This window comes from Lepidochelys kempii, chromosome 3 (assembly GCF_965140285.1).
Source record: "Lepidochelys kempii isolate rLepKem1 chromosome 3, rLepKem1.hap1, whole genome shotgun sequence".
Classification (NCBI taxonomy): Eukaryota; Metazoa; Chordata; order Testudines; family Cheloniidae; genus Lepidochelys; species Lepidochelys kempii.
In genome coordinates, this window is record NC_136382.1 from 301,628 (window position 1) to 326,562 (window position 24,935).

At 49.8% G+C, this 24,935-nt stretch overlaps 1 protein-coding gene across 1 annotated transcript in view; it reads right to left on the bottom strand.

The window, feature by feature from the left end:
* Positions 1-787: 787 nt before the first annotated feature.
* GCKR (glucokinase regulator) overlaps positions 788-24,935 on the bottom strand; it is a 44,425-nt gene continuing 20,277 nt past the window's right edge. Inside the window, 12 exon segments of the mRNA XM_073335362.2 lie at positions 788-1,243; positions 1,742-1,840; positions 1,842-1,877; positions 11,844-11,993; positions 12,389-12,472; positions 13,304-13,401; positions 14,904-15,000; positions 15,961-16,037; positions 18,867-18,964; positions 19,928-20,026; positions 20,289-20,407; positions 24,477-24,585. Of these exon segments, the coding sequence (XP_073191463.2) occupies positions 1,076-1,243; positions 1,742-1,840; positions 1,842-1,877; positions 11,844-11,993; positions 12,389-12,472; positions 13,304-13,401; positions 14,904-15,000; positions 15,961-16,037; positions 18,867-18,964; positions 19,928-20,026; positions 20,289-20,407; positions 24,477-24,585 (1,234 nt within the window). The 3' untranslated portion in view covers positions 788-1,075.

A 24,935-nucleotide genomic window follows, 5' to 3' on the forward strand; every position in this document is an offset into this window, starting at 1 on the left:
ACGCGCTATCTCAGAGTTCCTCACATCGAACCTCCAGCTCCAACATCCATCATCCCACCTCCAGAGATAATGCAACAAAGGAGTTTGCCATGGCAGGGGTGTGTGGAAGCTGCTGGACACAGGGACAAATACAAGGGTTTTTGACAGCCCTGGCCCTCCGGCCACTCAGTGAATAACTGCCACAATGCAGACACCCCTTCCCCTCCAGCCCCTACTGGTAGGGTGGGGCTGTGCCTAGGCCCTGACAGACAGGCCCTGGGGGCTGCTGGCAATCAGTACGGTTTGGAACGGGTGGGCACACATCCCCTCTGCTGCCAGCTCTGGTCTTGCACAAGCTGGGAAGATGCCCATGAGTCCCTCATAGCTGAGCTGACAGCACAGACAGCTGGCAAACAGAAGTTTATTTAAAAAAAGAAGAACAAACAAAAGCAATGAAGAGACAACAGCAGAGATCACAGCGTGACCCCCCCCCCCCAATCACACATCCCCCCTGCAGGGCTCACAGGGTGACTCAGCCCTCCCACCTCCCAGGAGATCACAGAACACAAGGTGACAACATCCAGCCCCACACGTACAACCCACCCCATGCTCTGGGGATTACAGAACAACTTCCCTCAGGAGCTCATATCACAGAGTGACTCTTCCTCCTCCCCAGAACAGAGAGAACAGCTGACCTGCTCAAAGGATTACAGTGCACCCCACACCCTGATTCCCCAGGGTAAACTGATACCCCCCCGACCCCATCCATCAGAGATTAGCTCACCCAGAGCAATCCAGACCCCTGGGGAGCACATGATCCTCCAAAGAAATTCAGGCTCTTAGAGAACACAAGACTCCCACCTCCAGGTAATGTGGTGGTAGCTCCACCAGGAGCTAACAGGAGAGCCCATGGCACTCGCCTCCCATCTAGGCAGGTGCTGCTCGTGTTCACCAGATCCCAGCTGCTGCTCTTGTTCAGGGAGTTGGCTTCTCTCCCTGCCTGGAAGACAGCCCACACTGCTGGATCCGTACAGAAGTTAATGATGCTAGGCCCTTCCCTCCCCACATAGTCCCCTTAGTGGATGGGTGCTGCCTCCTACATGCTCCTGCCTGTGGAGTCTGATTTGTCTGCACCCCGTTTGCGCCCCCGAGCATTCAGTGAGGACTCAATGGCTGCTCGGATGGATGGGGAGGTGTCAAGCCGCAGCTGAGCCTCCTGCACTGAGCAGTTCCGCAGCAGGCACAGAAGGGCTGTGGGGACAACCTGGGAGATAAGAGGAGACAGTGTCAGAATCAGGCAGGGGGAGCGCTCACCAGCTCATTTCCCCACCAGCTCAGCCAGTTGCACAGGCCCTGGTGTGCAGGTGCTAAGGGGAGCACCACCTGCTAGGGATTTGGGGGCATCAGCACCCCACTTGTCTACTTAATGCATCTGGGGTGGCCTCCCCCCTTCCAGGGGGAAACCTGCCTGCTGGTGCCTCCCGAGAGCCTCACCCCTCTGCAAGGGGAAGCCCCCAGCACTCATGATGGTTTTTGGAAGGTGGCTCCCAATCTTCGCCCCACACCAACCACCTGAAATTCTGTCTCCTGCCTTCGAAAGCTGTTGCTGCATGTCCCTGTGCTGGTGTTACAGGTGCCAGAGTTTGCACCAGACCCATCGAGACGCACATCTGAGCAGACTGGAGCCAGTGGGCTGGGGCCCCACCGTGCATGACACCATGAGGTGGGGTGCTGAGGAGAGACAGGGCATGGGCCTTGTTACCTTCTTCTTCTCCGTTGCTATTGCAATATGTTTGGAGATCTCTGTATTGCGAATGTCATCTGAGAGCACCTCAGCGTCATATATGGTCTGCAGCAGGGCCCTCCAGGCACCTGGCCTGGGAGTGCCCCGTGAACCGCTGTGGGGAGAGCATGCCAGTCAGAGCAGGGACAGAGACCAGATTCCATTTCAGCGCAGCTCAGGAATGGTGCTGGAGTGGCTCTCATAAGGCTCAGCAAGCGGCATTTGCAGAGCCCTGTACACTGATCCTGAGCAGGCCAGGGAACCAGGGGGAGTGGTAAGTAACACTGAGAAGAGGACTACGACAGCCAGAATGGCTGGGAAGCAAGGCTGGCTCCTGTCTGCTCCAAATCTACATGGCTTGGCTGGGGGATGGGCAAACTCAGAGTTGTGTATGACATCAGAGATGACAGCCCCAGCCAGGGTTGGGTGAATGGGGGTGTCATAAATATAAAAGGGAAGGGTAACAACCTTTACGTATGCAGTAATATAAAAAAAGGGGGGGGGGAAGAGGCTTTGTTTTTGTGCTCTGTGTGTGTTCTCTCCAAGACAGAGAGAGAGACCAAGCAAGTAATCCAGCTCCTACTGAAATGATACATCTAATATTACAAAAATAGTAAGTAATAGCAAGGAATGCGTTACATTATCTTTTGTTTTAGCTTGTGAATTTTCCCTATGCTAAGAGGGAGGTTTATCCCTGTTTTTTGTAACTTTAAAGTTGTTCCTAGGGGGGGAATCCTCTGTGTTTTAAGTCTTATTACCCTGTAAAATTACCTTCCACCCTAATTTTACAGAGGTGCTTTTTTTCTTTATAATAAAGTTCTGTTTTTTAGGAATCTAATTGTTTTTTAGTGTCCTAAAAACCCAAGAGTCTGGTCTGTGCTCACCTTGTTTACCTATTTGGTTGGTAGATTATTCTTAAGCCTCCCCAGGAAAGGGGGTGAAGGGACTTGGGGGAATATTTTGGGGAAAACAGGAACTCCAAGTGGTCCTTTTCCTGAATCTTTGTCTAACTCATTTGGTGGTGGCAGCAGTAGTCATCCAAGGACAAGGAAGGATTTGTGCCTGGGAAGTTTTTAACTTAAGCTGGTAGAAATAAGCTTAGGGGGTCTTTCATGTGTGTACCCACATCTGTACCCTAGAGTTCAGAGTGGGGAGGGAACCTGACATGGTAGCAGCACGGTGGGATCATTCTGAACCAGAAGCACAGACCTCAGGATTTTAAAAAGAAAGTATTTTTTCTTTTACTTGCTTGAAGTCAGGGAGGTTTGTTGTTGTTGTTGTTTTAAAAGGACACTTTTTTTTTAAGCTGAGAGCAGCTGGAGGTTTTGGGGTTTTTTTCCTCTTTCTTCTCTGCCTCAGGGCAGAGTATTTAAGCTACAGCAAGGGAATTCACAAGCTAGGGTTTTTTTTCTTTCTAGCTCTCGGGTTAGGCAGGCTAAGTGCAGGGAGGTTAGGATGACAGAAAGTGATGTCCAAAAGAAACTAGATTTAGCAAGATTGGAAGCTGAAGAAAGAAAGAAGGAACATGAAAGACAACTGGAATTAAAACAGATGGAGATTGATGCACAAGTGGCCAGAGAAAAAGCTGCTAGGGAGAAGAAGGAAAAAGAGAGGCAGCATGCTCAGGAGGAGAGGGAAAGAGAGAGGAAGCATGAACTGGAGGTGATAAAGTTAAAAGGACAAAACCCTTCAGCAGTTGGCTCCACCTCCCCAAAAATCCACAAACGGGAGCGACTATGTCCACAGTATGATTAATCCAGTGATACTGCTGAATATTTCATCACCTTTGAAAGACTGTGCACTCTCCATGCAATTCCTGAAGATCACAAGATGACCACATTGGTAGCAAATTGACTGGAAGAGCTCTGAACATATTCAACAAAATGCCTATTGAGGATGCTTCTGTCTATGGTAAATTCAAGGATTTGGTTTTGAAGCAATTTCAAATTACACCTGAAACTTACAGAGTGAAATTTAGAGCCCTTAAGAGAGAGGCTGGACTAAGTAATGTGGCTTATGTAAACCAGATAAAGGATCCGTTAGATAAATGGATCAAAGGAAGGGGTGTAACTAGCTTTAAAGGAATGTGTGATTTGGTTGTCCAGGAGCAGTTCCTGACTATGACCAATGATGATGTAAAACAGTGTTTATGGGATAAGAAAATGGACTCAGCAGAAAGTCTTGCTTCTTATGCTGATCAATACGAACAGTCCCAGACTGTCAGAAAGGCAGGGCAAATCAGAACAAAACAGATGGAGGTAGCAGAGAGGAACAACCCTGGTCGCAGTTTGGGCGGATACCAGAAGGGACACCCCGAGACCACATCCTACCACCAGGGGCAGCCCAAGGCCCCAACTACACCCCAAGGAAAACCCCAGACACCTTATTGTCCCACCACACCATTCTCCAGCAACCCACCTCGCCCCATTGACCAGTCAGCTGGGCGATGTTTTAAATGTAACAAGCTGGGGCATGTAAAGGCCAACTGCCCCAAGAACCCCAACAGATTGCAGTTCATTGCACTGGGGTCATACCAAAGGTCCTCAGGCCCAGATGCCTCCCAGATACCCTCAGAACGAAGGGAAACTGAGTGTGGGTGGGAAGAAGGTTATCGCATGGAAGGACACTGGAACACAGGTGTCAGCTATCCATCAATCCCTAGTGGACCCCAAATTCATCAATCTAGAGGCCCAAGGGACGATTCAACCCTTCAAGTCAAACTCTTTTGACTTGCCTACAGCCAAGTTGCCTGTTCAGTACAAGGGCTGGTCAGGAATGTGGACTTTTGCAGTCTATGATGATTATCCCATTCCCATGCTCCCGGGGGGAAGACTTGGCCAACAACATAAAACTAGCCAAGCTAGTTTTATGCACAGCTACAGACTAGAGACCAAATGGCTAGGCAGCAGTTCTGTGGAAAAGGACCTAGGGGTGACAGTGGACGAGAAGCTGGATATGAGTCAGCAGTGTGCCCTTGTTGCCAAGAAAGCCAATGGCATTTTGGGATGTATAAGTAGGGGCATAGCGAGCAGATCGAGGGACGTGATCGTCCCCCTCTATTCGACATTGGTGAGGCCTCATAGAATCATAGAATATCAGGGTTGGAAGGGACGTCAGGAAGTCATCTAGTCCAACCCCCTGCTCAAAAGCAGGACCCATCCCCAATTAAATCATCCCAGCCAGGGCTTTGTCAAGCCTGACCTTAAAAACTTCTAAGGAAGGAGATTCCACCACCTCCCTAGGCAACGCATTCCAGTGTTTCACCACCCTCCTAGTGAAAAAGTTTTTCCTAATATCCAACCTAAACCTCCCCCACTGCAACTTGAGACCATTACTCCTTGTCCTGTCCTCTTCCACCACTGAGAATAGTCTAGAACCATCCTCTCTGGAACCACCTCTCAGGTAGTTGAAAGCAGCTATCAAATCCCCCCTCATTCTTCTCTTCCGCAGACTAAACAATCCCAGTTCCCTCAGCCTCTCCTCATAAGTCATGTGTTCTAGACCCCTAATCATTTTTGTTGCCCTTCGCTGGACTCTTTCCAATTTATCCACATCCTTCTTGTAGTGTGGGGCCCAAAACTGGACACAGTACTCCAGATGAGGCCTCACCAATGTCAGATAGAGGGGGGCGATCACGTCCCTCGATCTGCTTGCTATGCCCCTACTTATACATCCCAAAATGCCATTGGCCTTCTTGGCAACAAGGGCACACTGCTGACTCATATCCAGCTTCTCGTCCACTGTCACCCCTAGGTCCTTTTCCGCAGAACTGCTGCCTAGCCATTCAGTCCCTAGTCTGTAGCAGTGCATTGGGTTCTTCCGTCCTAAGTGCAGGACCATGCACTTATCCTTATTGAACCTCATCAGATTTCTTTTGGCCCAATCCTCCAATTTGTCTAGGTCCCTCTGTATCCTATCCCTCCCCTCCAGCGTATCTACCACTCCTCCCAGTTTAGTATCATCCGCAAATTTGCTGAGAGTGCAATCCACACCATCCTCCAGATCATTTATGAAGATATTGAACAAAACCGGCCCCAGGACCGACCCCTGGGGCACTCCACTTGACACTGGCTGCCAACTAGACATGGAGCCATTGATCACTACCCGTTGAGCCTGACAATCTAGCCAATTGTCCCCTACGCTTTCCAAAAACTTCCTGGATTGTCTATGCACCGCTGTATTGCTCTCCCAGCAGATATCAGGAAAATTAAAGTCACCCATGAGAACCAGGGCGTGCGATCTAGTAGCTTCCGCGAGCTGCCGGAAGAAAGCCTCATCCAGCTCATCCCCCTGGTCCGGTGGTCTATAGCAGACTCCCACCACTACATCACTCCTGTTGCTCACACTTCTAAACTTAATCCAGAGACACTCAGGTTTTTCTGCAGTTTCGTACCGGAGCTCTGAGCAGTCATACTGCTCCCTAACATACAATGCTACTCCCCCACCTTTTCTGCCCTGCCTGTCCTTCCTGAACAGTTTATAACCATTCATGACAGTACTCCAGTCGTGTGAGTTATCCCACCAAGTCTCTGTTATTCCAATCACGTCATAATTCCTTGACGTCACCAGGACCTCCAGTTCTCCCTGCTTGTTTCCAAGGCTTTGTGCATTTGTATATAAGCACTTGAGATAACCTGCTGATCACCCCTCATTCTCAGTATGAGGCAGGAGCCCTCCCCTCACAGACATTCCTGCCTGTGCTTCCTCCCGGTATCCCGCTTTCCCACTTACCTCAGGGCTTTGGTCTCCTTCCCCCGGTGAACCTAGTTTAAAGCCCTCCTCACTAGGTTAGCCAGCCTAGTACTCATCTGGAGTACTATGTCCAGTTTTGGGCCCCACACTACAAGAAGGATGTGGATAAATTGGAGAGAGTCCAGCGAAGGGCAACAAAAATGATTAGAGGTCTGGAACACATGACTTATGAGGAGAGGCTGAGGGAACTGGGATTGTTTAGTCTGCAGAAGAGAAGAATGAGGGGGGATTTGATAGCTGCTTTCAACTACCTGAGAGGTGGTTCCAGAGAGGATGGTTCTGGACTATTCTCAGTGGTAGAAGAGGACAGGACAAGGAGTAATGGTCTCAAGTTGCAGTGGGGGAGGTTTAGGTTGGATATTAGGAAAAACTTCTTCACTAGGAGGGTGGTGAAACACTGGAATGCGTTACCTAGGGAGGTGGTGGAATCTCCTTCCTTAGAAGTTTTTAAGGTCAGGCTTGACAAAGCCCTAGGTTGGAATGATTTAATTGGGGATTGGTCCTGCTTTGAGCAGGGGGTTGGACTAGATGACCTCCTGAGGTCCCTTCCAACCCTGATATTCTATGATTCTAAGAGGGTGGGAATGGTCACCTGCAGCCAGGCTAAGCAAGCTGTCATGCCTAGCTCTGTTCCTGAGCCTTTGACAAGGGCCCAGTCTGTGATACCAGAGACCCAGACTGAGGTGGTGGAACTGGACCCCCAGGCAAACATCTGCGACAGCAGTAGTGGACCCAGTCACAGAGACCCAGCCAGAGCCAGACCCAGAACCAGAACCGGCAGAGCAACCAGCACCAAAACCATTGCCAGCACTGAGTCCAGCGCTTGCAACCCCGTCTGCAACCCCTACACCAGAGGGCCCCACCGAGCCCGCCTTGGTAGCAGCAGCTAAACCTGCACAAGAAGCTCAGCCGGAGCCTGAACCCCAACCAAGTGCACCTGCGGAGATTGGGTCACTGTCCCCGGAACCAGCCCCATCCCCCGCATCGCTTCCTGAGGGACCAAGTCGAGGTCCACTATCCAGTGATGAACTGAGGTTCCATTTCAGCAAGTAGCTGTGGATATTCTGGGTCCTTCCCAGGGGAAAGCAGTAGATACTGACTTTCATGGATTTTGCCACCCGATGGCCGGAAGCAGTAGCTCTAAGCAACACCAGGGCTAAAAGTGTGTGCCAGGCACTAGCAGACATTTTTGCCAGGGTAGGTTGGCCCTCCGACATCCTCACAGATGCAGGAATTAATTTCCTGGCAGGAACTATGGAAAGCCTTTGGGAAGCTCATAGGGTAAATCACTTGGTTGCCACTCCTTACCACCATCAAACAAATGGCCTGGTGGAGAAATATAATGAAACTTTGGGGGCCATGGTATGTACATTCGTAAATGAGCACTCCAACCATTGGGACCTAGTGTTACAGCAGTTGCTCTTTGTCTACAGAGCTGTACCACATCCCAGTTTAGGGTTTTCACCATTTGAAAATGTGTATGGCCGCAAGGTTAAGGGGCCATTACAGTTGGTGAAGCAGCAATGGGAGGGGTTTACGCCTTCTCCAAGAACTAATATTTGAAACTTTGTAAACAACCTATAAAACACCCTCTGAGACTCTTTAGCCCTTGCTAAAGAAAACCTAACAGATGCTCAGGAAGAGCAAAAGGCCTGGTATGATAAACATGCCAGAGAGCGTTCCTTCAAAGTAGGGGACCTGGTCATGGTCTTGAAGGTGCTCCAGGCCCATAAGATGGAAGCGTCATGGCAAGGGCCATTTACGGTCCAAGAGCGCCTGGGAGCAGCTAACTATCTCATAGCATTCCCCCACCTAAACCCTAAAGTGTACCATGTTAATTCTCTAAAGCCCTTTTATTCCAAAGAATTAAAGGTTTGTCAATTTACAGCCCAGAGAGGAGAGGACGCTGAATGGCCTGAAGGTGTCTACTATGAAGGAAAAAGTAACGGTGGTGTGGAAGAGGTGAATCTCTCTATGACCCTCGGATGTAGGCAGCAACAGCAGATCAAGGATCTGTGCGCTAGCTTCACACCGATGTTCTCAGCCACCCCAGGACAGACCGAACGGGCATACCACTCCATTGACACAGGTAATGCTCGCCCAATTAAAGCCCAACCTTCCCGGGTGTCTCCTCAAGCCAAAACAGCTATAGAACGGGAGATCCAGGACATGCTACAGATGGGTGTAATGTGCCCCTCTAACAGTGCATGGGCATTTCCAGCAGTTTTAGTTCCCAAACCAGATGGGGAGATACGCTTTTGCATGGTCTACCGTAAGCTAAATGCTGCAACTCGCCCAGACAACTATCCAATGCCATGCACAGAGGAGCTACTGGAGAAACTGGGATGTGCCCAGTTCATGTCTACCTTGTACTTAACCAAATTTGCTGAGAGTGCAATCCACACCTTGGCAGGTACCGCTAGATGAATCCACCAAGGAAAGGTCAGCCTTCACCACACAGGTCGGGCTGTATGAATTTAATGTGCTCCCTTTCGGGCTGCGGAATGCCCCCGCCACCTTCCAGAAACTTGTAGACAGTCTCCTAGTGGGATTGGGAAAATCTGCAGTCACCTACCTTAATGATGTGGCCATATTTTCTGATTCATGGGCAAAACATCTGAAGCATCTGCAAAAAGTCTTTGAGTGCATAAGAGAGGCAGGACTAACTGTTAAGGTTAAAAGGTGTCAAATAGGCCTAAACAGAGCGACTTACCTTGGACACCAGGTGGGTCAAGGAACTATCAACCCCCCTACAGGCCAAAGTGGATGCTATCCAAAAGTGGCCTGTCCCAAAGTCAAAGAAACAGTTCCAATCCTTCTTAGGCTTGGCCGGATATTACAGGCGATTTGTACCGCACTACAGCCAAATTGCTGCCCTACTGACAGACTTGACCAAAAAGAAACAGCCAAATGCAGTGCAGTGGACTAAAAAGAGTGTCAGAAGGCCTTTAACCAGCTTAAAGCAACACTCATGTCTGACCCTGTGCTAAGGGCCCCAGAGACTTTAACAAACCTTTCCTAGTAACCACAGATGCATCCAAGCGCGGTGTGGGAGCAGTTTTAATGCAGGAAGGACCTGATCAAAAATTCCATCCTGTCGTGTTTCTCAGCAAAAAACTGAGAGGGAAAGCCACTGGTCAATCAGTGAAAAGGAATGTTACGCCATTGTGTATGCTCTCAAAAAGCTATGCCCATACGTTTGGGGGCGGCGTTTCCACCTGCAAACTGACCATGCTGCGCTAAAGTGGCTTCATACTGTCAAGGACAGTAATAAACTTCTTTGGTGGAACTTAGGTCTCCAAAATTTTGATTTTGAAATACAACACATTTCAGGAGCTTCTAACAAAGTGGCTGATGCACTCTCCTATGGACATTTCCCAGAATCAACTGGTTAAAATCGTCCTTAAAATGTGAAAAATATTGTTCGTTTTTATACAGTATATCTAAAGGTGCATGTGTCTTATTAACTCTGTTTTCTCCTAGAGCTCCAGGAAGAAATCACAGCCAGTGTGGAACAGACTGTCCCGCACCATCTGTGATTTGGGGGGGCATGTCATAAATATAAAGGGAAGGGTAACAACCTTTACGTATGCAGTAATATAAAATCCCTCTTGGCCAGAGGTACAGAATCCCCTTACCTGTAAGGGGTTAATCAGTTCAATTAACCTAGTTGGCACCTGACCAGAAGGACCAATGGGAAAAGAAGATACTTTCAAATGGGTGGGGGAGGAAGAGGCTTTGTTGTTGTGCTCTGTGTGTGTTCTCTCTGAGACAGAGAGAGACCAACCAAGTAATCCAGCTCCTACTGAAATGATACATCTAATATTACAAAAATAGTAAGTAATAGCAAGGAATGTGTTACATTATCTTTTGTTTTAGCTTGTAAACTTTCCCTGTGCTAAGAGGGAGGTTTATCCCTGTTTTTTGTAACTTTAAAGTTGTGCCTACGGGGGAATCCTCTGTGTTTTAAGTCTTATTACCCTGTAAAATTACCTTCCATCCTAATTTTACAGAGGTGCTTTTTACTTTTTTTCTTTATAATAAAGTTCTGTTTTTTAAGAATCTTATTGTTTTTTAGTGTCCTAAAAACCCAAGGGTCTGGTCTGTGCTCACCTTGTTTACCTATCTGGTTGGTAGATTATTCTCAAGCCTCCCCAGGAAAGGGGGTGAAGGGACTTGGGGGAATATTCTGGGGAAACAGGAACTCCAAGTGGTCCTTTTCCTGAATCTTTGTCTAACTCACTTGGTGGTGGCAGCAGTAGTCATCCAAGGACAAGGAAGGATTTGTGCCTTGGGAAGTTTTTAACTTAAGCTGGTAGAAATAAGCTTAGGGGGTCTTTCATGTGGGTCCCCACATCTGTACCCTAGAGTTCAGAGTGGGGAGCGAACCCTGACAGGGGGTGTGTACATGCACATGTGTGTGGACGCTAGCTGGGCAGGGGCAGCACAGAGAAAGGCCCAGGTTACAGATAACTGGGCAAGAAAACCCCAGCTAGATCCTATTATCCATCCACCCTCCCCATCACACTAGCTGAAGTCCAGGAAGCCCAGAAAAATATTAGAGCCACAACCTGTGCAATGGATCCCTGCCCTTCCTGAATGATAAAAGAGCTATGCCCACTACTAACCGGAGTAGGCAGGGAGAAACACTTACCAGCTCCCTGAGAAATGCCAAAACGCAACCTTGAGACCTTTTCAACTTCTGTCCCATCTCCAACCTCCCATTCCCAGGCCCAGTAATTGAGACAGTAGTGACCACCAAGCTCCAGCAACATGCGACATCAGCCAACATCCTGGCCGTCTCTCACAATCTGCCTCAGAGCACGGCACAGCAAGGAGACGGCTTGAGGGGCACCAACACATGTTCTATAATGGCCTGGTACATGCTCACCATGTTCATACTGCTGGGCTTCTCCCCCAGTTACCCCATGTAAATAGTGGGCTATATACTTCCACCTATAGGACAAAGCAGGTTAGCAGTACACTGTGGTGCACTGTTGCAAAGGCTGCATCTTGGTGATGAGATTCTCTCATGCTCAGAATTAGGATCCCAGCTATGGTACAGGGGATGGGGGAGGTGGAGGACGGGAGGGTCAGCTACTGGGCTGTGGTGCTCTGCCTGGCCTTGAAAAGGTCCCACTGGGGGCAGTGCCAATGTCCAGAGAAGGGCCACACCAGGATTCCCTCCTCCCCCCCCGCCCCACTTAGCTATTGACCTTGCTTCCTGCCTTTCTCACAACTGGGGCCTCCCCCTACACTCTGAAGTAATAACTGGTAATGCTGCTACCTTCTTATTCCCTCGCTAGGCCATTGACTTGGGCCTCAGTACCTGCAGGATGGACAGCGCCCTCCAGAAGAGCTTGGAGTTGCTGATTCTCAGGTCCACCATGTAGTTGTGGAGAATTTTGCCCTTGAGGACATGGGCCCCGGTGCTGACTGTGTTGAGGATCCACTTGGTGCTGAGCTCCCTCTGGAACTTCTGTGTGAAATACAGAAAAACAGACCCCCGTGAACTAGGCAGCCACAAACTGCCAGCCAGAGGAAGCCAGCCACGGCCCTGCAGCAGCCGGGCCCACCTCCCCGCAGGGCGAGCCACGGCCCTGCAGCAGCCGGGCCCGCCTCCCCACAGGGCGAGCCACGGCCCTGCAGCAGCCGGGCCCGCCTCCCCACAGGGCGAGCCACGGCCCTGCAGCAGCCGGGCCCGCCTCCCCACAGGGCGAGCCACGGCCCTGCAGCAGCCGGGCCCGCCTCCCCACAGGGCGAGCCACGGCCCTGCAGCCACCCCTCACTTACCTCAGAAATCACAAAAGTCCAGTCAGTCGGCACCCTGCTAGGAATCGACCTCAGGATCCAAACAGGTTTGTCATGCATTACCTGGATAAAATTCCCCTCATACTCCAGGAACAGGATGGGCCACATGATGCTCATGATGCAAGGAAACAGCTTCTTGAGGGAGGCCTGGTGAGGATAAAGATACTAACAGAAATCTTGTTGTGACAGATGTGCCCAAGCATGTCCTGACAGGGATACTGAGTCCCACCGTTTTCTCAATATTATACCGAAGGGAGTTGTGTTTGGTCTGACAAAAGCTAAGCTCTAGCTGATTATCCTGGTTATTATGAGATGTTTGTATGGGAAACAATTTTAGAGTTAGCTAACACAGGACATTGTGTTCTAAATCTGTTGGGAGTGAAATCTAGCTCTCGAGGGAGGGCAGTCTCAGAGCTGACCCAAACAGGAGAACAATGAACACCCATCAGACAGCCTATGTTTGCTGTCTGGAGTAGATGCAGGCTGGAGATTTACAAAGCCAAACCGAGAGTTCTGGGGAGAGTGGGCCCCCTGGGGTAAGACTGTAAGAGCAGACGATTGTCCCAAGTAGGTATCCATTAGGGAAGGGGACTGTGTCAGTGGGGACAAGCGCTGGACAAACTAACCATTGGGTGAGAAATACCTTATTAGATAGGAACGTAACTTGTTGATAAGTATAGGCTGCAGATGGCTTCTTTTGTTCTTCTTTGACCTCTGAGGTTTAGGGCTGGTTGGGGGCAGTGTGGCCTTGGTGCAAGTTAGAGTAGCTCCAGGGGCACCCAGTGCCACCATGGGGCAAGACTCACTCCCTTCCCCCTCAGCAGTTAAGGAATTAAGGAATTCCAGAGTGAAGGCAACCCCAACCCTGCCCCCTCTAGGCGTGCACCAGGGTACAGTCTAATTACATGAGCACAAGCTCCATTTCCCACAGGACCGTTCCCTCACCTGGGATGGAGACAAAGAGCCTTCTCTACTCACCGGAAGGTACTGCCCAACAGTGGCATGAGAAAGTGCTTGGACATTTGATGTCTTCTCCTTCACCTGAACCACAAGCTTCTCCACCTCTGTGAGGTCATCTTAAAGCAAGGGGGAGCATAAGACTGGGGTAACCAGGCTCTGGACAGTCATTCAGGAAGATCCAGAGCTAGTCAGAGTCAAGAGTCCTTTGCACATCAGCCAAATCACCATACCAACATGCAAGAGACATGTTTACACACACATACACATCCCAGCCTATACTTTTCACCTTACTTCTGTCTCATTCACTTTCTTTGCTACAACTCCAGGGTAAGAGGGTAACAGGTCCATGGACTCCCTCCCAAGCCTTGTTGCTGAGGTACATCAGAGAACAGCTGCACCCCTCTACCAGACAACACAAACAGGCCTGGTTTGCCTGTAGCTCAGCAACGGACCCAGTGTGATTGGCTCTGCCATGACAGATCTAGACTGCAGTGACATTATTAGTTACATTGGATAAGATGGGGGTTAATCTGAGAATTGAAAGATGGATAAGGAACTCGTTAAAGGAGAGACTACAATGGGTCATTCTGCAAGGTGAACTGTCAGGCTGGAAGGAGGTTACTAGTAGAGTTCCTCAAGGATTGGTTTTGGGACCAAACTTTTTTATTACTGACCTTAGCACAAAAAGTTGGAGTGTGCTAATAAAATCTGTGGATAACACAAAGTTGGGAGGTATTGCCAATATGGAGGAGGACACGATTATCATACAAGAAGATCTGGATGAACTTGAAAACTGGAGTAATAGAAATGGGATGAAATTTAAATAAGTGCAAGGTCATGCATTTTGGGACTAACAAGAATTTTTGCTGGGGATGTATCAGTTGGAAGTGACGGAGGAGGAGAAAGACCTGGGTGTATTGGTTGATCTCAGGATGCCTAAGAGCTGCCAAAGTGATGCAGCCATGAAAAAAGCTAATGCAGTCTTAGAATGCATCAGGCAAGCTATTTCCAGTAGAGACAGGGAAGTGTTAGTACCATTATACAAGACACTGGTGAGATCTCATCTGGAATACCGTGTGCAGTTCTGGTCTCCCATGTTTAAAAAATATGTATTGTATTTTCTCTGATAATTCTGGATATTCTTCATGCCCATAGGAACGTCTAACCCCTCTCTGAATCCTGCCAGGCTCTTAGTCTGTTATGTCATGTGGCAGGGAGTTCCACAAGCCCCTTGTGCCTTTGTGGGAAAATATTTCCTTTGATCAGTTTTTACTTTGCTGCCTTTCAGTCCCAGTGAGCTTCCCCCTCATTCTTGTCTTATGAGACAGGGAGAACAGATACTCTTGATCTCCCATCTCTAGACCCTGCATTGTTTTAGATACTTTTCATAATTTTTTTTATCGTGTTCCCTCTTACTTGTCTTTTTCCAAGGTAACAACAACCCCAAACTTTTCAATCGTTCAGCATACTAGGGAGAGGTGAGGCGAGATAAATCACAGCAAGAGGCTGACATGATCACTCAGCAGAGGGTAGTGCCCAGCAGGGGGAACAACAGCTCCTTCCTTCCCCCCCCCAAACTAGTGCTGACCCCTTCCCTCAGCTCCCAGCCACTCCTCACCATCCAGCGTGAAGAGGAAGAGAACAGTATCAAGCTCTGTCAGTGATGGAAGGATCGTCTTCACAAAGTCCTCCTGAGAGAAGGCAAATTGTGGGCCCTGCCAGAGAAAGGGAGCCTGTTTAGCATGATGCCAGGGCTCCCGCTAAACTCTCTGACACATGGGCCGCCCTATCCACCCCTTCACTGGAGCCCCCTCCTTCTCTCCCAGACACTAGGGTTACCTTCCATTCCCAACATTAGAGCCCTCTCCTCCCTTCCCAAACCCCATCCCCTTCACGACACTGGGACTTCCCTGGCTCTCTCCTGCCCTACTCCAGGTCCCCCCATCTTCCTGACACCAAGGCCCCATGCCCCCCCATAACATCAGGGTCCCCCCTCCACACCCTGCCACTGGGACCTTCCACCTGCCCTCCCCCAAACCAGGACCCCATGCATCCCTCTCCAGCCAGGTTTCTCCACATACCCTGAGACCAGGCCCCTCATCCTCCCTGACATCTGGACTCCACCTCCAGTCCCTAACACTGGGGAATCCTTCCCCACGATGGGGACTCCCCCTTTGCTCCCCGACATAGCAGCACTCTCCTCCCTTCGCTGATACCAGGGAGCACAGGGGTATCAGTCCCTGTCTGCCCATGAGCCTGGGAGGCTCCGGGAACCAGAGGCATGGGCACAAAGAATCACCACACGCTCAGAGTCCACCACGCCCCCACAGTATGCGCCCCAGGCCAGCACCCACTCCCCACCCAGCACCCATCCCAGACCATGAGGTTCACCACACCCATAAGCTACCTCAGATCAGACCCTGCCTGGTAGCCACCCCAGCCGAGTCCAGCCCCGGACTCATGGTCAGAACTACTCCCAGGACTTACTTCCCGCCTAGGACCTACCCAAGGGCGGGCTCACAATCAGCTAGAACTCCCCAACCACCCCAGCCCCCTCCCACCAGGCCAAGCAGGATCTCATCTCCAGAATCCGCTCCAACAAACCCAAAACACACCTAGAGTAACCCTGACAGCCAGGGCCTTGTTCGTCACCCGTACTGCAGCCCAGCTCCTACCTGCATTATCAGATCTGCCTCCTTGTTGAACATCTCACTGCGATCCCCAATCAGAAAGCCCCGCACGTCATTGTAGTCTGTGTAGGAAAGCAAGGGGGTGACCCAGAGGTAGAGGGAACAGGGCTGTGGGCCAAGGGGTCTCTTTGCAGGATCCCAGAGGCTGGAGGTCAAGGAATCTCCAAGCAGGATCCCTGGTGGCCAAACGGCCTCTGAGCAGGATCCCCAGGGATCCAACTTGGGGATATCTTGCCCCCAGCCCCTCAAGATCCAGCTGAGACACCCCCTTTTCCCCCAGCCTACAGGGATCCAGCTTGGAGACCCTAGGATCCAGCAAAGAGAGAAATTTCCTTCTGACCCCGGGGGATCCAGCTTGGGCACTCCTTACTCTCCAGCCCCCAGGAAACCTGCTCAGAGAACCCTTCCCCCCAATTCTTTGGGAGTCCTGCTTGCAGACCCTTTGACCCCCAGCTCCCAGGATTCAGCTCAGAGACTCTTGCATCCCACCTGCAGGTATCCTGCTCAGAGAGACCCCTGGCCCCCAGGTATCTGCTCAGAGACCCCTTGGCCCTCCCGTCCCCAGGGATCCAGAACAGAGAACGTTTGCCCCACAGACCCTGGGAATCCTGCTTAGAGGGCCTTTGTGGGGCAAGATATCCCCAAGCTGGATCCCCAAGGGCTGGGTGTGGGGGACAGCATCCCCAAGCTGGGTCTCCTTGCTGGGTCCTTGGAGGCTGAGTGCAGGAGTCTCTCGGCAGGCTCCCTGGGGGCTGGGGGTCAAGGGGTCTCAGAGCTAGAACCTAGGCAATTGTTCATGAAGCTGTGGTAGCCAATACATGCTATGTTAGGCATAGTTAGTATAAGTGTTGGGAAGTTATGTTAACTGACTGTATTATACTTGCCCCACAATTCTGTTCACCGATGTCAAGTATCCATAACACTTTGCGTTAGCTGAAATAAGCTTTGGTTTAAGTAGAAAGGAAAACTGTCAGGATCAGGACATATGAGTGTCTTTCCATAGCACCTGGTAGGAAGTTACGCTCACAGGCTAAGACTGGAATGTCCCAAAGGGAAAGGACAATATACATGAATGGTCTACCCTGGTACAAACATAGGAGGTGCCTTCATGCTCCTTGGTACCTGAAATGCATGTGTTCAGAACAAAGATAAGGTATACATCATGATACCAGAAACACAAGGTGGTAAACTGATTGGTTAAATCTAATTTTAGATGATGTACACAATACCTTTTACTTGTAAACAGGCAGAGTATAAAAATGGCGTTAGGGTTGTAACTTTTGGAGCACACCTTCTGTGCAAGGTGACCGTAACAACACTGTACACAACAGCTTCCTGGAGACTGGTATCAGATTGAACTTTTTTCCTGTACTTATATGTGATGTTGTATGATTAAAATAGGACCATGTAGAACGCTGTTGCTACCACTGCTATATAATTACAACAAATCTTGTACAAAATATGTCATGTAAAGTGTCAATGGAAAAGTTATGGTTTACTGAATGTTATTACCCTATTTGTTTGCATGTATCATTTTTGTCTCTGAAGTTACAAATATTGACTATTGTACTTGTATTTCAAATGTGTTTGCTCCCATGGTAATATCCACACAGTAGTTTACATCCAGTCTAGTCAGCACATTGTGAATGGACTATTCAAGCTGACGGCCCATCAGTTAACACAGTGGGCCATGGAAGAAGCTTATCTCCACTGATGGACTTTCCTGAGGATGTTCTAAAGAGAGTAGGGTAATGGCTGCTATGACTCATTGAAGAATACAAGGGCATGTGACGAGATTATGTGGTAATGAACTCCATCTCGTGTGCCTGTACTTTTCCCACAAACTGTGCTGAGGGCTTTACTTGGAACAATGATTTTCCCTCCACATGACAGAAGCTACAAAAGGCCCTGGAAACATCTCCATTTTGCCTTTTTCCTGCTCTGATCTCTGGACTATGGACTTAATACTAACGGGTTTCAGAGCAGCAAAAACAACGAGGAGTCCTTGTGGCACCTTGGAGGCTAACAAATTTATTTGGACATAAGCTTTCGTGGGCTAGAACCCACTTCAAGGGACCGAGGACCTTCCAGGCATTTGGAAGCAACCAGAGACTTAACAAGCCAGCAGTTTATTCCATCAGTGCTTCAAGCCCGATCCAAGAACTTTGCCATTATTGTATGTATTTGATTCCTTTAACCAATTTTAACTTTCACCTCTTTCTTTTTTCTTATAAATAATCCTTTAGATATTAAATACTATATAATATCTAAAGGATTATTAGACTATTAAATATTAGATAATCACGCTATTGCCAAAGGATTGGCAATAGCATGATTATTGGGTAAGATCCGAGTTATATATTGACCTGGGTGTGTGGCTGGTTCTTTGGGATCAGAAAAACCCTTTGGTTGATTAAACTGCTTTTAAATAACCAATCATCATTAAGTCTAGTGTCTGGGTGGTGAAACAAGGACCGGGATACTTAAGGATACTGCGTTTCTGACTTCTGGTTAGCCAGTGTGGTGAGACAGAAGTTTACTTGTATTACTGGATTGGTATATCTTATGGGAGAATAACCACCAGTTTTGGGGTATGTCCGCCCTGTTTCTCACCAGTTTGTCCTGCATCTGGTATTCTCACTTGTGACCCACAGAGGCATGATGACACTATATTATTATTTGCTTAGAGCAATAAACCTGATATTGGTTATTTGGTTTTTTGAATATATTTTAATAATGAACCAAAGTGTGGTCAAGCAATTGACTCTATGATATATCAAAAGCCTGGTGCAGGGGGAGCTCAGAGCAAGGAGCTTGGACACCTCTCTCACATCACAGAGACCCTTTATTTGAGGCATCAGGGCTCTTTCCAACACAGCCAGTTCCCTTACCTGCCCCAAACGTTGAGATGCATTCAGCACCATCCATGATGGCAATGATGCCCAGCGTGTGCCAGCCCACCATGAACACACAGGCCTTCTTCTGCAAGCTGGGGAAAGGACAGCACAGACGGGTTACTCAGGATGCTCAGAGGGTAGGGGCAGAGCACAGCACAGGGGGTTATTGCGGGGTCAGGGCAGACCACAGCACGGGGGGTTAGTGGGTATTAATTGGCTTTTCCCCCCTGTAACAGGGTGCATTCACCCCTCGTGAGCATCCCCTTGGCCAAGTGTGTGTGCTGCTCTCTCTGATTGTACCTGCTCTGGGATAGAACAATGCCCCAGAGCTCCCTCCCTGGAGACAATGCCTTAGCCCTCTTGGGCTTCCTGGCTACAGCTCTCCAGCTGGGCCACTATAATTCAGTTCCCCTTCTGAATTACAGCTCACCGCCCAGGCCACTTCCCCACAGTGGCTAATGCAGCGTTGGGGAGACCTGGGCCCACCCACTACTCTGGGTCCCAGCCAAGGGACCCTGTAGAGTGTAGCCATCTGCTGTGTCCCTTTAATTATATTGCATGGCTTCTCTAATTCCCTGAGCTACTTCCCCGTGGCCCCATGCCATCTTCACCCTTACCTCAGGGTCTTGTCCTAATGGAGTCCCAGCAAGCAGCTCAGGGCTCCTTCTTGCTCTCCCCGGCTTCTGGCAGCGCTGCCCTGTCTGGGGTTCTGTAGCTTATCCAGCCAGGAATGCACCACCCACACCCCTACAGCTCCAGAAGGAACTGAACTGCCTCTGGCCCTGCAACTCTTCTTATACTAGGCTGCTGGGCTGTGTCCTACACAGCCACTCTAAGTAGCTTGGAGGACTTCTCTACTGCCTTTTTTGGGAGGCAGGGTGTGCCAGGGCCATGAGGCCTCCAGCAGGGGGCCTCAGAGGATCTGATATACCACATCTCACCCCCACGCACTGTTCACTGAGTAGTCCTGCACCCTACACGTCTTTCCTCTCCCCCTTCCTTCTATCCCCAGCCCCCACTTCTCCAGCAGAAATGGAGATGCCTTCCCACCTCACCTGGTGCCCGCTTGCTTCATCAAGGCAGCAATCTTTTTGCTCTGGGCATAGGTGACTTTGTGAGCACGTTCATATGTCCTCAGGATTTCCAGGAGGCACCTAGACATTGGAAGAACATAGAGAGGACTCATGGGACCTGTGCATGCCAAGCTCCTGTCTGCCCCAATGCCATTCACAGTCTGACCAGGAGCAGTCAAGTGCGGAGGTCCTGTCCCAATGTCCCAGCATGACATCAATATTCCCAGCCAATCCCCGACCATAACAATAGGCCAGCTGGGTACCCAGCCAAGCAGGGGACTCCAGCACTGGGGGGAGGTTGCCTGCCTAGTGTAGCCTACTAGCTCTGTAACCGGAGACTTACTTCTCTGAGATGTCAGTGTCCTTGGAGGCTGTCTTGTGTGCTCCCAGCAACAATGTCTCTAGCAGGATCTTGGTGGCACTCCCACCCTTCATCCGTGAGGAGCCACTGATGCCTTCAGGCTGAGGCAGTGGGAGAGAGAGAACTGAATGACACATGGGCACTGGGGCTCAAACCCACTCCCCAAGCCCCCATCCTGAGTGTACTGGAAAATTAAACCCCACTCCCTGTGCACCCCATCCTGTGGGATTGAAGACTGTCTTCCAAGCAGCCCCATCCCGGGCAGGTACTCCCTAGACTTATATAAATATATGGCTGGAAATGATCTGAGTTGTCATCAAGTCAAGACCCTGCCCTCAGGCAGCACCAAGAACACCATATAGACCATCCCTGACAGGTGTTTGTCCAACCTGTTCTGAAAAACTTCCAGTGATGGAGATTTCACAACTGCCCCTGGAAACATATTCCAGAACTTAACTACCCTTATAGGTCTTAGGAAAAACTTTCTAACTAACCGAAATCTCCCTTGCTGCAGAGAAGCCAATTACTTCTTGTCCTGTTCTCAATGGATGTGAAGAACAATGGATCACCATCCTCTTTGTAATAGCCCGTAACATATCTGAAGACTATCAGGTCCCCCTCAGTCGTCTTTTCTCAAGACTAAAGCTGGACAATCACAAGTCCATGCACTGCATCCGAGAGTGCTAAAGGAGTTGGCGGATGTGATTGCAGAGCCATTGTCCATTATCTTTGAAAACACATAACAATCGGGGGAGGTCCTGGACTGGAAAAAGGCTAATGTAGTGCCCATCTTTAAAAAAAGGGAAGGAGGATGATACTGGGAACTACAGGCCAGTCAGCTTCACCTCAGTTCCTGGAAAAATCATGGAGCAGGTCCTCAAGGAATCAATTCTGAAGCACTTAGAGGAGAGGAAAGTGATCAGGAACAGTCAGCATGGATTCACCAAGGGCAAGTCATGCCTGACTAACCTAATTGCCTTTTATGATGAGATGAGATAACTGGCTCTGTGCATGAGGGGAAAGCAGTGGACGTGTTATTCCTTGACTTTAGAAAAAGCTTTTGATACGGACTCCCACAGTATTCTTGCCAGCAAGTTAAAGAAGTATGGGCTGGATGAATGGACTGTAAGGTGGATAGAAAGTTGGCTAGATTGTCGGGCTCAACGGGTAGCGATCAATGGCTCCATGTCTAGTTGGCAGCCGGTATCAAGTGGAGTGCCCCAAGGATCGGTCCCGGGGCCGGTTTTGTTCAATATCTTCATTAATAATCTGGAGGATGGCATGGACTGCACCCTCAGCAAGTTTGCAGATGACACTAAACTGGGAGGAGTGGTAGATACGTTGGAGGGTAGGGATAGGATACAGAGGGCCCTAGACAAATTGGAGGTTTGGGCCAAAAGAAATCTGATGAGGTTCAACAAGGACAAGTGCAGAGTCCTGCACTTAGGATGGAAGAATCCCATGCACCGCTACAGACTAGGGACCGAATGGCTAGGCAGCAGTTCTGCAGAAAAGGACCTAGAGGTTACAGTGGATGAGAAGCTGGATATGAGTCAACAGTGTGCCCTTGTTGCCAAGAAGGCTAACAGTATTTTGGGATGTATAAGTAGGGGCACTGCCAGCAGATCGAGGGACATGATCGTTCCCCTCTATTTGACACTGGTGAGGCCTCACTGGAGTACTGTGTCCAGTTTTGGGCCCCACACTACAAGAAGGATGTGGAAAAATTGGAAAACATCCAGAGGTGGGCAACAAAAATAATTAGGGGACTGGAACACATGACTTATGAGGAGAGGCTGAGAGAGCTGGGATTGTTTAGTCTGCGGAAGAGAAGGATGAGGGGGGATTTGATACTGCTTTCAACTACCTGAAAGGGGGTTCCAAAGAGGATGGATCTAGACTGTTCTCAGTGGTAGCAGATGACAGAACGAGGAGTAATGGTCTCAAGTTGCAGTGGGGGAGATTTAGGTTGGATATTAGGAAAAACTTTTTCACTAGGAGGGTGGTGAAACACTGGAATGCATTACCTAGGGAGGTGGTGGAATCTCCTTCCTTAGAAGTTTTTAAGGTCAGGCTTGACAAAGCCCTGGCTGGGATGATTTAATTGGGGATCGGTCCTGCTTTGAGCAGGGGGTTGGACTAGATGACCTCCTGAGGTCCCTTCCAACCCTGATATTCTATGATTCTATTATCCTCCAGGTGCTTACAAACTGATTGTTTAATAATTTGTTCCAGTATCTTTCCAGGTATCAAAGTTAGATTGACTGATCTATAATTCCTGGGATCCTCTATGTTCCTCTTTTTAAAGATTGGTATTAGGTTTGCCCTTCTCAAGTCCACTGGGACCTCACCCATCCTCCACGAGTTCTCAGCAATATTGTGTTGAGTATCTTGCATTAAATGCCTCAGCCTTCTTGATGTCATCAGTCATTAGCTCTCCTTCTCTGCTAAGGAGAGGACCTACATCTTCCTTCATCTTTCTCTTGTTCCTCATGTATTTAAAGAACCTCCGCTTATTGCCTTTATGTCCCTTGCTACGTATGATGCATTTTGTGCCTTAGCCTTTCTGTTTTTGTCCCTACATGCCCAGGCCGTTCTTTTGTACTCCTCCTTAGCAAATTGGACCTTTTACGTAGAATTCTTTTTTCGTTTTCAGGTCATTGAAGAGCTCCTGATGAAGCCATACTGACCTCTTATTATTTATCCTATCTTTCCTTGATATGGGAAGTTTGCAACTGTGCCTTTAATATGGTCTCCTGGAGAAACTGCCAGTTCTCCTGAACTCCTTTATCCCTTAGATTTTCTTTCCATGGGACCTTACATAGCAGTTATCTGAAGTTCTTAAAATTGGCTTTTTTGAAATCCATTGTCCTTATTCTGCTGCTCTCACTCCTTGCTTTCCTTAGAACATACTGGTACACTGAACCGAGGCCAGAAACCACTGAGTTTCAGTCTCTCACTGCAGATGTTCATGGGCAGCTTGTCCAACTGGGGAGACCAGCCCAGAGGCAGGGCTTCTGGGACACAGTGCATTCTGCATGCAGTTCACAGCTGTCCCTGCAGGCAGCAATTCTCATGGAGCTGGAACAAGTACCTGTGACCAGAGTGCTGGGAGCTTGTCCCTACTGGGAATCCAGGCGTCAGTCAACTCACCTGCAAAAGACTGCTGGGGATGTGTAAGCTAACCGGCTGGGAGGCTGGATGAGCCAATTAGTCCATTAGCTGAGGGGTATAAAAAGGACAGGCAGTACTGGGGGAGAGAGGGAGAGGAGCTAAGTCCAGTCTGTTCACAGACCTCTGTTCCTCCCCAGCGCTGAGGGAAAGAGCTAATGGGTGAGAAGCCCTGTCTATAATATTGCTGCCTGGGATTGTATTGGGGTTGGTGGCGGGAATGTAAAGAAACCACACAAAGTTGCCACTCAACCGAGAGATTCTGAGAAGTTTCTGGGGTATCGGAGGACAGGGATGGGGAGGGCCCCGTTACAGTGCCAAATCCCTTCAACTCCTACTGTGACTGCAACACACAGCTCTAGCTCCCCTCCCCATCCGGCCTGCTGCACAGACACAGATCACAAGAGCAATGCTGAAAGGCTGAAGGCAGAGCTGCCTCCCAGCGTCAGCAGTGCTCCCATTGGCCTGGCTCACCCCACTTCCTGCCCTGGCCTGCCTCATCTCATCCTGCTGTTCCTGTTGTCACCTGACTATGCTCCTGTGCAGGGATCCCAAAAGCCCCAAGCACCTTTTGTGCATGAGAGGGGGAACAAATAAATGCTGGAGGCCTACAGAGCCCCACTAGCAGTGGGAGCTCCCTTCTGCCTGAGCTTCTGGTCCTGTGCTATTCCCATGGCAATGGGGTGAGGTGTAACCCCAGTCCTGAGCCTCTTCAGACGCAGCACTCACCTATATTAAATCCAGACCCCCACAGGTCGACTCCGAGCAGGAGCTGGGCTGCTCTGATCGCAGAGGCCTTGGCCCTCTACCCCAGGGATCTGCAGAGCTCTCTCTCAGTTCCAGCCCCTTTCTCCCCAGTCTTCTGTAACTGATCCTGCTGACCCTGTCTCATCAGAACTCCTTGCTGAACGTTAGAGACAGCCCTTCACCGAGCAGGAGCCCAACCCAAAGAGGATTTCCAGGCAGCATTCTGGAGAGGATCCAAAAAGCGGATGGAACCTGTCAGGATTGAGGATTGAGGATAAAGGCTTTGTGCGACTCCTGCAGCTTCTGCATCCGCTCAGCCACCTGGCGGAAAGTAGAGTGCCAGCCCTCGATCTTATCATTCCTGCAGGAGAGACCTACTGCAGTCAAGCCTGGGACAAGGACCTCACCCTGCCTCAGAGACTAACATCCCTGTGACCAGGCCTGGGCCTGAGCCAGACACTGGGGCTTCCCCATCCAATCCCAGGCCTGACATCCCCAAGAGAGGGCCCAGCCCTCAGCCCTGCCCTGGGGCTTCCCCATCCAACCCCAGGCCTGACATCCCCGTGAGAGGGCCGGGCCCTCAGCTCTGCCAGGGGCTTCCCCATCCAACCCCAGGCCCTCAGCTCTGCCAGGGGCTTCCCCATCCAACCCCAGGCCTGACATCCCCATGAGAGGGCCGGGCCCACAGCTCTGCCAGGGGCTTCCCCATCT